The sequence below is a fragment of the Equus quagga genome, chromosome 7, assembly GCF_021613505.1.
Source record: "Equus quagga isolate Etosha38 chromosome 7, UCLA_HA_Equagga_1.0, whole genome shotgun sequence".
NCBI lineage: Eukaryota > Metazoa > Chordata > Mammalia > Perissodactyla > Equidae > Equus > Equus quagga.
In genome coordinates, this window is record NC_060273.1 from 3,224,741 (window position 1) to 3,237,132 (window position 12,392).

At 53.1% G+C, this 12,392-nt stretch overlaps 1 protein-coding gene across 1 annotated transcript in view; it reads right to left on the reverse strand.

Annotated features, from left to right (window-relative positions):
* Positions 1-2,824: 2,824 nt before the first annotated feature.
* Positions 2,825-12,392, reverse strand: part of SLX4 (SLX4 structure-specific endonuclease subunit) — a 30,094-nt gene continuing 20,526 nt past the window's right edge. Inside the window, exons 11-16 of the mRNA XM_046666352.1 lie at positions 11,861-12,007; positions 10,885-11,054; positions 7,596-9,886; positions 5,443-5,545; positions 4,469-4,885; positions 2,825-3,986 (exon numbers count right to left, since the gene is read on the reverse strand). Coding sequence (XP_046522308.1) covers positions 3,605-3,986; positions 4,469-4,885; positions 5,443-5,545; positions 7,596-9,886; positions 10,885-11,054; positions 11,861-12,007 — 3,510 coding nt within the window. The 3' untranslated portion in view covers positions 2,825-3,604. The remainder of the gene's footprint in view (positions 3,987-4,468; positions 4,886-5,442; positions 5,546-7,595; positions 9,887-10,884; positions 11,055-11,860; positions 12,008-12,392) is intronic.

Below are 12,392 nucleotides of genomic sequence, written 5' to 3' on the forward strand. Positions count from 1 at the left end.
AGAGCAGAATGTGGCAATTCACTCAGGGCCCTGAAGGTGGACCTCAGCTCGTGGGCTGCCCTGAGAGGGAGGGCGCCAGGGGGACATGGCCCAGAGTGAACAATGTGAGAAAAGTTACAATAGAGGGCCGGCCCCGTGACCAAGTGGTTAAGTTCACGCGCTACGCTTCAGCAGCCCAGGGTTTCGCTGGTTCCGATTCTGGGCGCAGACATGGCACCGCTCAATAAGCCATGCTGAGGTGCCGTCCCATATGCCACAACTGGAAGGACCCACAACTAAAATATACAACCATGTACTGGGGGGCTTTGGGGAGAAAAAGGAAAAATAAAATCTTTTTTTAAAAAAGAAAAGTTACAATAGAGGAAAAATACAGGACATCCTCCATGACAGGGAGCAAGCCACTTAATGTGGGGCTGCTGAGAGAAGCAGGTGACAAGGTGGGAGCCAAGTGATGGGGGCCTTAATTTTCCTCAGCAAGCCAGCGGGAGCCAGTGATGGTTTTAGAAGAGAAGAGTAGTGGGGACAATGATGCAGCAGCTTGTGCATAAGGGGAGGTGGAAGGGAGTGTGTGCTTGCGTTAGCCTGTTCTCAAGAGCTGTTTGTGGGTGATGGAGGCGAGAGGAGGGGACTGAGGCAGCAGATTAGAAGTGCTCCGTATGGTGACATGCTCCTCTGCCCCACTCCTTTCCATCGGTGCTTTCTGAGCAGCCAGCCAACTTTCCAGGTCCTGGGGGGACACATGGTGGCTGCCCTTGAGAAGGCTGCTGAGGCTCCAGGCAGGCAGAGCGCAGACTGGCAGCTGCAGCCTCAGCCGTGAGGTGCAGCAAAGGCATCTGAAACCAGGCCGCCAACAGGATGCTGGAAACCACAGTGGCCTGGTGGGTTATCTGTCACATGAAAGGCCCAGAGGCTTGCTCTGCTCCTCCCTGCACAGCTCAGGGTGGCTGGATCCTGAGCACAAGAGGAAGCAGCCTCCCGCCTGGGAATTTCAGGGAACATCCTGGAGTCAGCCCTCCCCCAACAACTTTCTCCCCACCTCCAGGGGATGTCCTACAACCAGACAGGACTGGTCCATGGGCTTCCTTTTCTGGCTCCTCTCTGAGTAGCTGGGCATCCTTTCTCCTGACTCTCCTGGGGGATGGAGTCTCCAATGGAAGTTCTCACTCCTGGGCTTTCTCTCCACCCACAGCTGTGGTGAGCCGGAAAGGCAGGGGCCTCGGCCCTTCCCAACTCACTGGCAGCCTGAGGCTTTCTGCCTGCCGGGGCAGGGCCCTTTCCGGGGTTGTGCAGCCCTCTGGGGCCCCTTGCCTGGCCCTGCTATAGCTGGGCTGTAGTTCTCCTTTGATTATCTAGAGTGACCATGCTCAGGCCGTGACTGGGCCACAGGAAGTGGGACGGGCCTGGGAGGTCTGGTCACATCACAGCGAGGGGTGGGTGTCACACAGTTTTTGATTAGTGAATGGTTCACTGCTCCAGGGCTCAGCACGCTTTCTTCTTGTGCCAAGTCCCCATCGCGAGGCAGGGCAGAGCTCCCAGAAGGGAAGCCTGTGCCCACTGTCCACCATGACACCCATCGCTGGCCCAGCAACTCCAGCCTCACTGCAGGTGCTGGCGAAGGGCAGCTCTTTGCCACCATTTTCCTTTTCAACCAACTAGCTGGACCTAATTTTCTAGTTCCTGAGTCAGGTCTCATTTCTATGGAAAGGTCAAGGTCCTTTTCCTAGATACCTCAATTCCCCAGTTGTGGCGGTTTCTTTACTGCAGTGGCTGGTTTTTAACCTGCTTTGACCCCCTGCTGGCACGGGGTTGGGGTGGGGACATTTTACCTATTTTAACCCCTCCCTCAACATCTCCTTCTCAAGCTGGGGTTGGTGGCGTTCTGCAAGTCTGCACACCTTCTGAGGAGTGAGGGCTCCAGCCTCTCCTGGGGGCGTGTACCCAATGCTGCACGTCCAGGTCCACAGTCTCCACCAGGAGCCAGTGAAGCCAGTAAGGACCCCAAGTCACTTCCCACCTTCCCAACTCCATGTCTCTTCCCTCAGATAGCCCATACTAGGGCAGGGGGATCAAGCCGTTCATGTAAGAACCATGTAGCAGGTACCTTCTTAAATGGGCCAGACTCTGTCTTCAGTCTGATCGACGTGGCATCTGTCGTTATCTGAGCCCTGGCTTGCTGCTAACCATCTGTCCACAGGCAGTGTGCGTGGGGAGCGTCAGTTCTCTCCACTTGGTCACGAACCAGGACCCACCATGTTTTCAAGAAACCCCATTTCAGCCCTCTGAATGCTGCAGACCCCTGAGGCCCAGCTCACAAACCCGCTCTTCCACGAAGCTGTCGCTTCAGGACACCTGAGCACTGACCCTTGCACTCGGCACAGGCCAGGCCAGTCTGTCTCCTGTGCTAGATGACTGGCAGCACTGGCGAGTTTCTGACGTCTCTCCACAGGAGCCGGCACACAGGCCAGAGCAGACTTCGCAAACTCCTCCTGTTAAAACGCAGGTTCTGACTCAGTGGGTCCGGGTGGACCTGAGCCTGCATCTGTAGCAACCCCGGGTGATGCTGCTGGGCCTCAGGCCTCACTGTGAGCATGGAGGGCTGGAGCTCAGGGTCTGGTAAGGGCTCTCTTAATGCAGGTGTACGGACAGACAAACACATGGATGAACGAATGAATGAAGAGAAATGGGAGTCAGCAGGCCTTGGCTATCCCTTGAGATGAAGAAGAGGCACAAAGGCCTTCTGCAGACATGGGTGTGGGGGCAGCAGCGGAGCTGCGGGTGAAGCTCATGGCCTGCTTCCTTTGTTATTTTTCTAGAGCACAGCATCTGGAAGGTTTTTATAAAGCCTTTTTGTTTTTATTGCACGTCATATAAAATGGACTGCACTGTATTTAAAACAGACAAGACATTCACAAGGATTAAAGACCCAACTCTTCTTCTTACTGGCCCTCACCTGTACCCCGCACTGCTCCTGAGGCCGGAGGCAGCTTTACCACACACCTGCAGAACCAGTTAACAAAGAACAGGCTTGTCTTGGGGGCTTCAGAGCTGTTCTGGGCCCTTCTGCACTGTCCAGTTTGGAGGCTGCTGGTGACACTGACAGATGTCTGGGCAGGATGGCTGGCCCAGCAGAGCACCTGGGACATGGCAGTGTAGGAAGCCTGTGGACACCTGGTCTGCTGGTGGAGACTGGGGTTACAGCCCGAGTGCTGAGAAGACAGATGGGGCAGGGACAGGCTGGACCTGAACATCCATCTCAGGACATGGATACCTGCGACTGAGGGACACGGAAAACAAAAGACTGAATCCGAGGCTGTGGAGAGGCTGAATCAAGCCTCGCTCCGGCCAGCTGGCAGTGGCCCACTGCCCTTCTGAAACACATGGGGGCCCAACAGGGTTAATGGGAGACAAACTCTGGGCACCAACAGAGGGAGGGGTCCCGGGGCCCTCAATCCAGTGGGCGACGTGCTCTGAACACCATGTGGGAAATGGAGTCAAGAGGACGATCCAGGTCAGTGCTGTCGTCCTTTTCACAGGGGGAGAGGATGTGGTGTCGAAGCCCAGAAACACCTGGGGAGGCCTGGCTGCCAACGGGGGCTGCAGACCCTCACAGGCTGCTGACGGCCAGGGCTGGGGATGGGGGCATAGGCTTGTCAGATCTGCCCCCCTTCTTCTTGCCCACAGGCTGCCGCCTCTTCTTCTCGAGCTTCTCCTTGCGGGCCGTGGCGGTGGTGAAGGTGATGCAGTGGGCGTCCAGGAAATCCAGCAGCTTCCCCATGGCCATGCGGATGCCATGCTGCTTCAGCTCGGCCTGTAGCTCTGCCAGCTCAAAGGGCTGGTAGAGCAGCACCTTGCGGTAGAGGGCCGGCTTGGAGCGGATGTAGCGCCTCACTGCCTCCTCTGTGGCCACTGCCTGGGCGGCTGCCTCCTCACCCTCCTCATCTTCTCCTGCAGACTCCAAGGCCGCTCCAAACTCACAGGAGGAAGAACTGAAAGGAACCAGACAGTAACGTTTTGTGACACCCCTTGTCTCCAGCTCCAAGACCACAAGCCTCTTTGAGAGGAGTGTGTTTCTCTGTCCCCTGTGGAGCCTGGCATGTGGCATGGACGACCCCAGAGGGTGGCAGGAAACTCCAGGCTGCTGTCACCAGCACTCTAGCCTCCAGCCTGAGCAGGATCCTGCCCTTGGCCAGAATGTACTGCCAACGGCAGCTGGCCCCGCCCCGAGAAGGCATGCTAGGCTGGCTCCTCTTGAGGGAGCCTTCTGTGGGGCGAGGTGTGGGAGCTCCAGAGGTCTGCTCAGGAGGCTCACAGTGGACAGCCCCTAACTCCACCTGGCTTTCCTGTAGGTCAAACCCAGAAGGCAACTGGGATTTCTGAACATCGCCATTAGGCCTTGCTTATGCCAACTCTCAGACCCACTGGACAAAGGACCTACAAAGCCACTGGCTCTGTTCTTATATCCAGTTACCTTTGTGAGCCAAAGGAACTGTCACTGCCATCCGCAGAGGTGGCTGTGGATTCCTGGGAGGCTGGGAGCTGGGCGTCACCATCAGGGCCTGGAGGCCCCTCCTCAGCCGATGACGTGCCCAGGGTGGGGATGCTTCCACCGGGCTGCTTCTTTCCATGTCGGGAGCCCTTGGTCTTAGTGGGTCCCTTGGACCTTTGGGGACCAGGGCCAGAAGTGGCTTCCAGCCGAGCAAGATCAGCTGCCCTTGAAGCCTTGGAGGTCTTGGTGATGTGGGTCTGGCTGTGCGGAGCCTCCAGGGGCACCTGTGAGGACTGACTCTCGTCCTCGGAGTCTGACTCCAGCGTCTGATGAGTGTACTGGAATATCTCTTTCAGTTTCAGGACCATCTGGCGTTTGGGCAGAGGGCGGACCCCAAACCTGAATGGGGACACAGGTGAACCTCAGCAAAGAGCAAACAATTATCAATAAATAGCTTTGTGTAATTGAAATCTTAAATGCCTGACTTTTATGAGCATTCAGAGATTAGTGTCTATCCTGAGTGCCAACAGGGCTTCTGCTGAAGAATATTCCAGAAGGGCCTTGCCTCATGTTCTGGGCCATGGTGGTAGCAACGACTTCCAGCAGCATTCATTGGGATGTGATAGTTTTGATGTTCTTTTAAAAAATCAGGTCTCCTTACTCAGACTATTAAGTTAGGGTCCCATTTCCATCTACGTGGCACTTGGAGACCTGTCACCTGATGGGTAACCTGAAGGAGTCTCATTTCTTAGCTTCTTGGGGCCTGGGTAATTTTGGGAACAGTATGCAGAGAGCCAGCAGTCACACACACTCCCTCCCCACAGTGGTTCCCACCACCAGAGCCCAAGGTAGATGGAGCCCCATGCTGGATCCTTCAGCTCCCAGCCTCGCTAAGCCTGGTCATGCGCAGCAGGGAGGGGACCACTTATGAGCAAGCTTTCAAGAACAACACCAACCTATCCAGCTCTTTCTTCAGTATTGGGGTCTCCATGATGGAATACCTTGGCATTGGAGTTATGGGCACTTTCGGGGGCAAGTTCTTCTTCCGATTAGCACCTTCTGGGTAGAACAAAAGAAACACGTTTTAGCACGAGGCAACTGGATTTACCTCTTCTGACCCTGTTAGGGTCACCAAGAGAAATACTGCACTTGAAGAAAGCCCAGTCAGCATTTTGCTCTGTGAGAGCGGTGACATCCACCTCTGTACCATTGGACCCTGGAGTTGTGTCTTCCTGTGGGAAAGCATCACACTGCACATGGTGAGGGCCACGGCCCTGTGCAATGCTGATGCTGTGTGAACGGGGCAGAGTCCAGATGGGTGGCTGCCAGGGGATGGGGTGAAGGGGCAATGGGGATGACTGCTAACGGGTATGGGATTTATTTTTGGGTGATAAAAATGTTCTGGAATTAGATAGTGGTGATGATCACAGAACATTGTGAATGTACGAAAAACCACTGGATTGTACATTTTAAAGAGTGAATTTTATCATATGTGGATAATATCTCAATAAAGTTATTTTAACAAGAGATCAGTGTTTTAAAGACAAAGAGACAATTTAGGAACATATGGGCTTTGGTTTTTATCCTTTTTATGAGCATGGAGCTCTCTGAGACTCTAGTGAAAACAACAGGCTCTGTCTCCTGAAAAATGCATACAATTCTTTCTTTATATAATTTCAGAGAGTGTGTCACCCCCTTGAAGCCCACCTCAGATTCAGACCAAGGTCCCCTGGTCTAACGTCTCCTGCAGCAGTTCTCATGGCACCACCTGGGAACCAGTTAGAAATGCAAATTCTTGGTCACACCCCAGAACTCCTCAAGCAGAAGCTCTGAGGTGGGGCCCAGCCATGTGTGTTTTAAGAGGCTCTCCAGGCAATTCTGAAGCCTGCTCAAGGCTGAAAGTGCTGGTCAATGATGCCCAATTAGTGTAGGATTTTAGGAGGAAATGAAATGCCAGGTCGCAGACAGATGCTCTGCCTCACAAGCTCTGTCTCCCTGTTACCAGTCACTGCTCAATGCTACCCTGCCCCTTCCCGTTTCTCCCTGGACCTGCCCGGCTAGAGGGCAGCAGCGCCTGGAGGGGCCGACACTGGGGGCTCTGATGCTCCCCTACGACTGAAATGAGCTGGGAAGTGGCATCCCTCCACTGGGGAGGGTCAGGGGAGCAGATAAGGAAGGATGGAGGCTCACAGCACACTTGCGCCATCTCATAACAAAATTTTAAAGTGAACAATTCAGTGGCACTTAGTATATTCACAATGTTGTGCAATCGTCACCTCAGTCTAGTTCCAGGACATTTTCATCTCCCCCAAAGGAAATTCTGTACCCAACAAGCAGTCACTCCCTATTCTCCCCTCCCCCCAGCCCCTGGCATTCACTATCTACTTTCGGTCTCTATGGATTTGCCTATTCTGGAGATTTCATAGAAATGTAATCATACAATATGTGGTCCTTTGTGTCTGGCTTTTTTCTCCTAGCATGTTTTCAAGGTTCACTCATGTTGTAACATGTGTCAGTGCTTTATTCCTTTTATGGCTGAATAATATTTCATTGTATGGATGGACCACATTTTGTTTATCCATTGATCAGCTGATGGACATCTGGGTTGTTTCCACCTTTTGGCTAATGTGAATAATGCTGCTGTGAACATTTGTGTACAAGGATCTGTTTGAGTTCTGACTTCAGTTCTTCTGGATGATTATGTAGGAGCGGAAGTGCTGGGTCATATGATGATTCTGTGTTTAACTTGTTGAGGAGCCACACTTGTCTGATCCCCAGGCACACCTGGCTGTAGGTGTCCTGGCCTTTTGGAGATGCTGGTTCAGTATTCTGGAGTGGGGTCCATAGAGATGGATTTTTAACAAGTGCCCAGGCAAACCATAGGATCCAGGCAAGTTTAGGAGGCCCTGACTTACTGGCTAACAAGTATATGTTTGATAGCAAGCCAGTTCTCCCTCAACCATGGAGAGGGATTTGGAAGGAAGGGAAGGGGCTTGCCACAGGCCAATAGTCCCTTCAGCATCGCCACCCGGTATTGTCATTACTGATCTCCTCCATGCCCCTTTGTGTAAAATAGCGTAAAAGACAAATACCTCTCCCCACTACTCACTTGGTGTCTCTAACTCTTCTGATTTCTGAGCTTGATCAGCACTCAGTGTCTGGGCCAGAAGAACCTCTGGAGACTTCTGTTCTTCTCCATCCCAATCATCCCACAGAGCTGAATTCAGTAGGCTCGGCCTGCTGCTCCCAGGGGAGCCGGCCCGCAGGGATTTCTCTTGAGACTTTCTTCGGCCAGTGCAGCTTCCTCGGATAGGAGTGGTACCCAGGAATGCTGGAGAGTGGTAGTCACCGCTGTCTGGGGCCTCCCCAACCCTACCGCCAGGGCTACTGGTGCTCAGGGGGCCAGTCCGCTCGAGGTTCAAGTGGTCAATTGGAATCGGTGAGAGGGGCTCGACCTGCCAACAGCAATCGTCAACTGGAATTGGGGGATCACTGTCCAGCAGGGGGCTGCTGTTCACCTGCCGGGAGGCCACCTCCTGCTCATCTTCACTGTCCTCAACCTCCACCACTTCACTCGCTGTGGCCTGACTCGGCAGGCTGGGCCCAGGCGGCGAGCGCTTCTGGAACTGCCCAGTGAAATCAGCAAGGCCTCCTGAGATCGGACAGGGAGCCAGAGGAGGAAAGTGCTTGTGGTGCTTGGGATGGGGACTGGAAAGGCTTCTGTAGACCTGCCTTCCACTGTCAGGGCTTCCAGGAGCGACGGCAACCAGGCATGACGATGATGTCTGTGGCACAATCACCGAAAACTTATTCACAGCTTTGGGTACATCCGTGTTGTGTAACGGGGCCCTGGGCTTGAGCTGAACCATTTGATCTGCTGAAGTCCTGGACTTGAGGCCCGTGATTTGGGTCTGTGATGAACAGTCACGGCTTCTGCTGGCCAGCGGGGTGGCGGGTACCAGCCACGAGTTATCTGTGTTGCTGTCCTCGTCAGGGCTGCTCTCGGGATCACAGAACAGCCGGGGGGTCCCTCTGCCACCCACAGAGCCCTGGTTCCCCGGTGGCCCATCCTCCTCCCCCTGCAAAGTGGCCTCTCTTCTTGGTGGGCTTTGGGAAGGTTCCTGATCTGCATCAACGTCGATGATAGGAAACAGCTCAGAAGACTTGGGGCTAACTTCTAGAACTTTCCTTTCTTCCAGGGGATCATTAAAAACTGACTTTATTTTGGTTTGTTCCAACTCCAACTCTTCATCTGAATCCAGTAAAAGGATAATCTCATCTTCTCTGTTGACAGTAGATGGAGGCTTCTGAGATCTGGAGCTCAAATGGCCAGGTTTTGACTGGGTTAGGTCAATGGACGGAGATTTTTCTGGGGAGATTAGGACCCCTTTATTTCTGCGTTCCAATGTAGAACCATATTCTTCGCCTTTCTGGTGGCCTGAATCTTTAAGTAACGTGAGAAGGCTCTTGCCCTTCTTCTGCTTGGATGGTGAGTCCTGGGAGGCCACCCTGGAAGCTCCGCCCTGCAACTGGGGGGTTAGCGGAGATGAGTCGCTTGTGTGATGAGGGCGAGGGTGTGGCCGACCGGGACTCCTGCCTTGAAGGGGCTGTGACGGGAGGAAGCACGGGTGCGATGGGGGTGCCTGCCATCTAGCGGGGGTTAGGGAACTCTCCACCCCTCTTTCCCCAGTAGTGCTGTTTCCTTCCTTGGGATCACTTATTTGGGACAGTTCAGGGTATCCTCCCTGAGTTGATGAAAAGGGTCGCTCAGCATCACCATCATCACCATCATCATCATCAACATCAACTGAATACAAAAAGGTGCCTTCCTTTCTCTCTGCCCGGCAGCTCTGAGGAGGGCTAGAGGAGCTGGAACGATCCCATGCTTCCTTTGGGGCCTCTGCTTTCTCCTCCCCATCTGAACACTGGCCCTCGAGCGCCAGGAGCATGGACTGTCTCACATTTTTCCACTTGGCTGAGGTCTCGTCTCTTCCTTGACCAGAAGATTCCATTTGTTCTCCATTTTCCAGCTGTTCTTTAACCTGGACGCTCGCTAAGATTTGCCCAGAAACTGGGTCATCCTCCCCAAGTTGGTTGGTTTCTTCCTTGATCTCTGGAGCTCTTTCCTCCTGGAGCAGCTTTCGCTGAGTAGCTGCGAATTCATAAATTTCTTCCATTTCTGCTTCATTCACCTTTTCTCTGTCTTCTTCATGGCTCTCAGATTTCGACAAAGCCTCTGCTTCTTCCTCTTCATCTATCCACATTGACCTCAAGAGTTCTTGGAAATTCTCAGCTCTGCTTTCACAATCCTCGTCTTCTTTATCTTTCCATTGCCCACGCTCTGAATCCATCATGACAGGCACTTGTTCGCACAGGTGAACAAGCTCACTCACACCAAACCTGCAACAGGAAACGCTGTGCATTACCACCACCTGGCACAGAGCCGGCGGCCAGACACCCCCAGAGCAGAAGTCCTCAAAGGGAGAACAACCGTAACTCAGTCCTGGCCTTTTCCCTGCTCTCCTGCAAAGATGATGCCCATGCCCACACCCAGCAAGACCCCAGGCCACTCGGCTCTAGAAACAGAGACTCATGAGCCTTTAAGGCAGGGCTCACCAACTCGACTGCACACACATGAAGGGGTGCACGGGCTGAGCTGAAGACAACAGGGATTGGTGGTACTGCACAACTGGAGAGCACACGCTGCCTTGAAAGGCACCCAAAGCACGGTGACCGAGGTAAACCCGTCACAGGCCAGCCTTGGCCGATGCGCACGCCAGCCTGCCTCCTGCTTGAAGGCTCTGTGGTCTAATCAGGACATTTAAATCCCCAGAGGCTGAGCTGATCCTTTCCTAAAAATGCACCCGAGGGATGACGCAGCCTTGGATGAACAAGGTTTTGTCCCAGAGTCCCTCAAGCCTTGTTGGGAGGTAGAACACCTTTTTTTTGCTGAGCTACCTACCACATCTCCTGACATACTGGTGTGGACAAATCAGGTAGGTGCAAATTCATAGGAGCCAAGACTAAGCATTCTATCCACTTCTATTTTCTGGGACTTGGGAAAAGACTGCCGTTGTTCAACCACAATGGCAGAACAATCAAGGAGCAGCAGTGTTTGGGGGGAGTTGAGGCTGAAGACCACTCTCTCATAATGCCCAGGAAGCTAAAAGCCATGTGACTGGGCGGAGGCCCTCCTCCACAGTGCTTGGCTCTCCTGAAGCATCCACTCTGGCTAGACTTCCAGTTAATGAGCTCTGTTCAAGGTCTCCACTGGGCAAACCTTGGGATTAAAAGGTATGGAACGGACCCAGCCCGGACCCTCCCGTGAGCCACCAATCTGCTGATCCTTGTCAGTTAATGTCAAAAGCCATGAAGTAAATGGAAAGAATAATCTGGACCTGTGGGCCAGGGAACTCAGGTCAGGGGTCAGCTGGGGAGGCAGGCCAGTGTCCGCAGTGTAGAGATAATGCAGGAATGCACGGGTGGCCTCAGTGCTCACGTCACTCAGCAGGACACGCTGGGTTCTCAGATCTCCATCCTCTACAGCAAAGAAGCCTTCACTGTTTACCTGAGGGTGAAATAAAATACAGAAGGTTTATTGATTTGGGGGGAAACAGAGGGTCTGAGAGGTCCTGTGAGTCTCTAATCTACAAACAGCCTTATCCCCAGGACGAGCACTCGTCAGTGTCGCTCCATTCTGTTGGCCGGGAATTCTGCAGGTTAGGCCATAAAACTTCTGTTTTCAAAACCAAATCGGGGATAGATGTTCAAGAACCCAGTTAGTTCCTTCTTATAGATGGATCAAAGGCACCAGAACCTTCTGATAGAGACCAGCAGCAGTTGCCCATATTCCTGCAACATGATATTCAAGTCAAATCCATGTCAGTGCAGACATGTCAGTCAGCAGTTCACCCTTAAACAGGTCAATTATAAGACTTTATAATTACACAAATAGAGGAAAAGGAAACAATTCTGGGCAAAAAAGGATTTTTATTCAATGGAACAAGAAATCTGATGTTTCCCAATCCTGAAGTCATCTCCTCATACACTTCCTAACCTCAAATGTATCTTCTTCATGGAAGCTTCACTGTTATGGCAACAGAGACAAAAACGGCTCTGGGGCAGCGGGAGGAGAGCAGGGAGGGAGATGGGTGAGAGCATGGGGGGAGTGGAAGTGATGGGGCTCAGGAGCAGGGAGCTAAGGGGGCAGTAAGACAGGGAGTCAGCCTGGGCAGAGAGTGAAGACGAAGACAACCAGAGAGCGAGAGAGGGAGGAAGAGGGGAAGGGAAGGGGGGCTGGGGGAGGACGAGAGCAGAGGAGAAGAAGGTCAGGAGGCTCGAGTGGGATGGAGGCGCCGCTTGTTGGCTACTTACATACTGAATGAGAAGCGGGCATCGGGCATAAAGCACAAACTTGTGAGCATACAACACCTCCCCACTGTCTGTCTGAAACTGGACGTCACTCAGGTGTGGGTTATTGACCATGGCACTGAAGTCAGCCACCAGCAAACCGAGGGAGAGCTGAAACAAGAGAAGAGCATCACTTCCATCGACTGCCGATCTCTAACTGTGCAAGTCCCCAGCCGAGCTGGTGCTCCTCTCCACGAGGGCTCCTAGGCTACGTCCCACCTTTAAGTTACCTTAAGGCACTCAGCGACATAGAACAGCGAAACGCTAGCTTCTTTCTCAAATTCTCTAGTATACTGAATGCCCTGGCCTAACATGGGAAGGACCAGCAAGTCGAGAGGCGGAATGGTTATAACAAAGCTGTGATTGCAGCATTAGCAGCTGCAGAGTGCTGTGTGTGCGCCAGGCTGTGTTTCTTTGAGGAAACTTACCAGCCCCAGGTACAGACAAGGATCCCGAGTCCAAGCAGTTCAGGGACCCAGCCGAGAGGAGCTCCAAG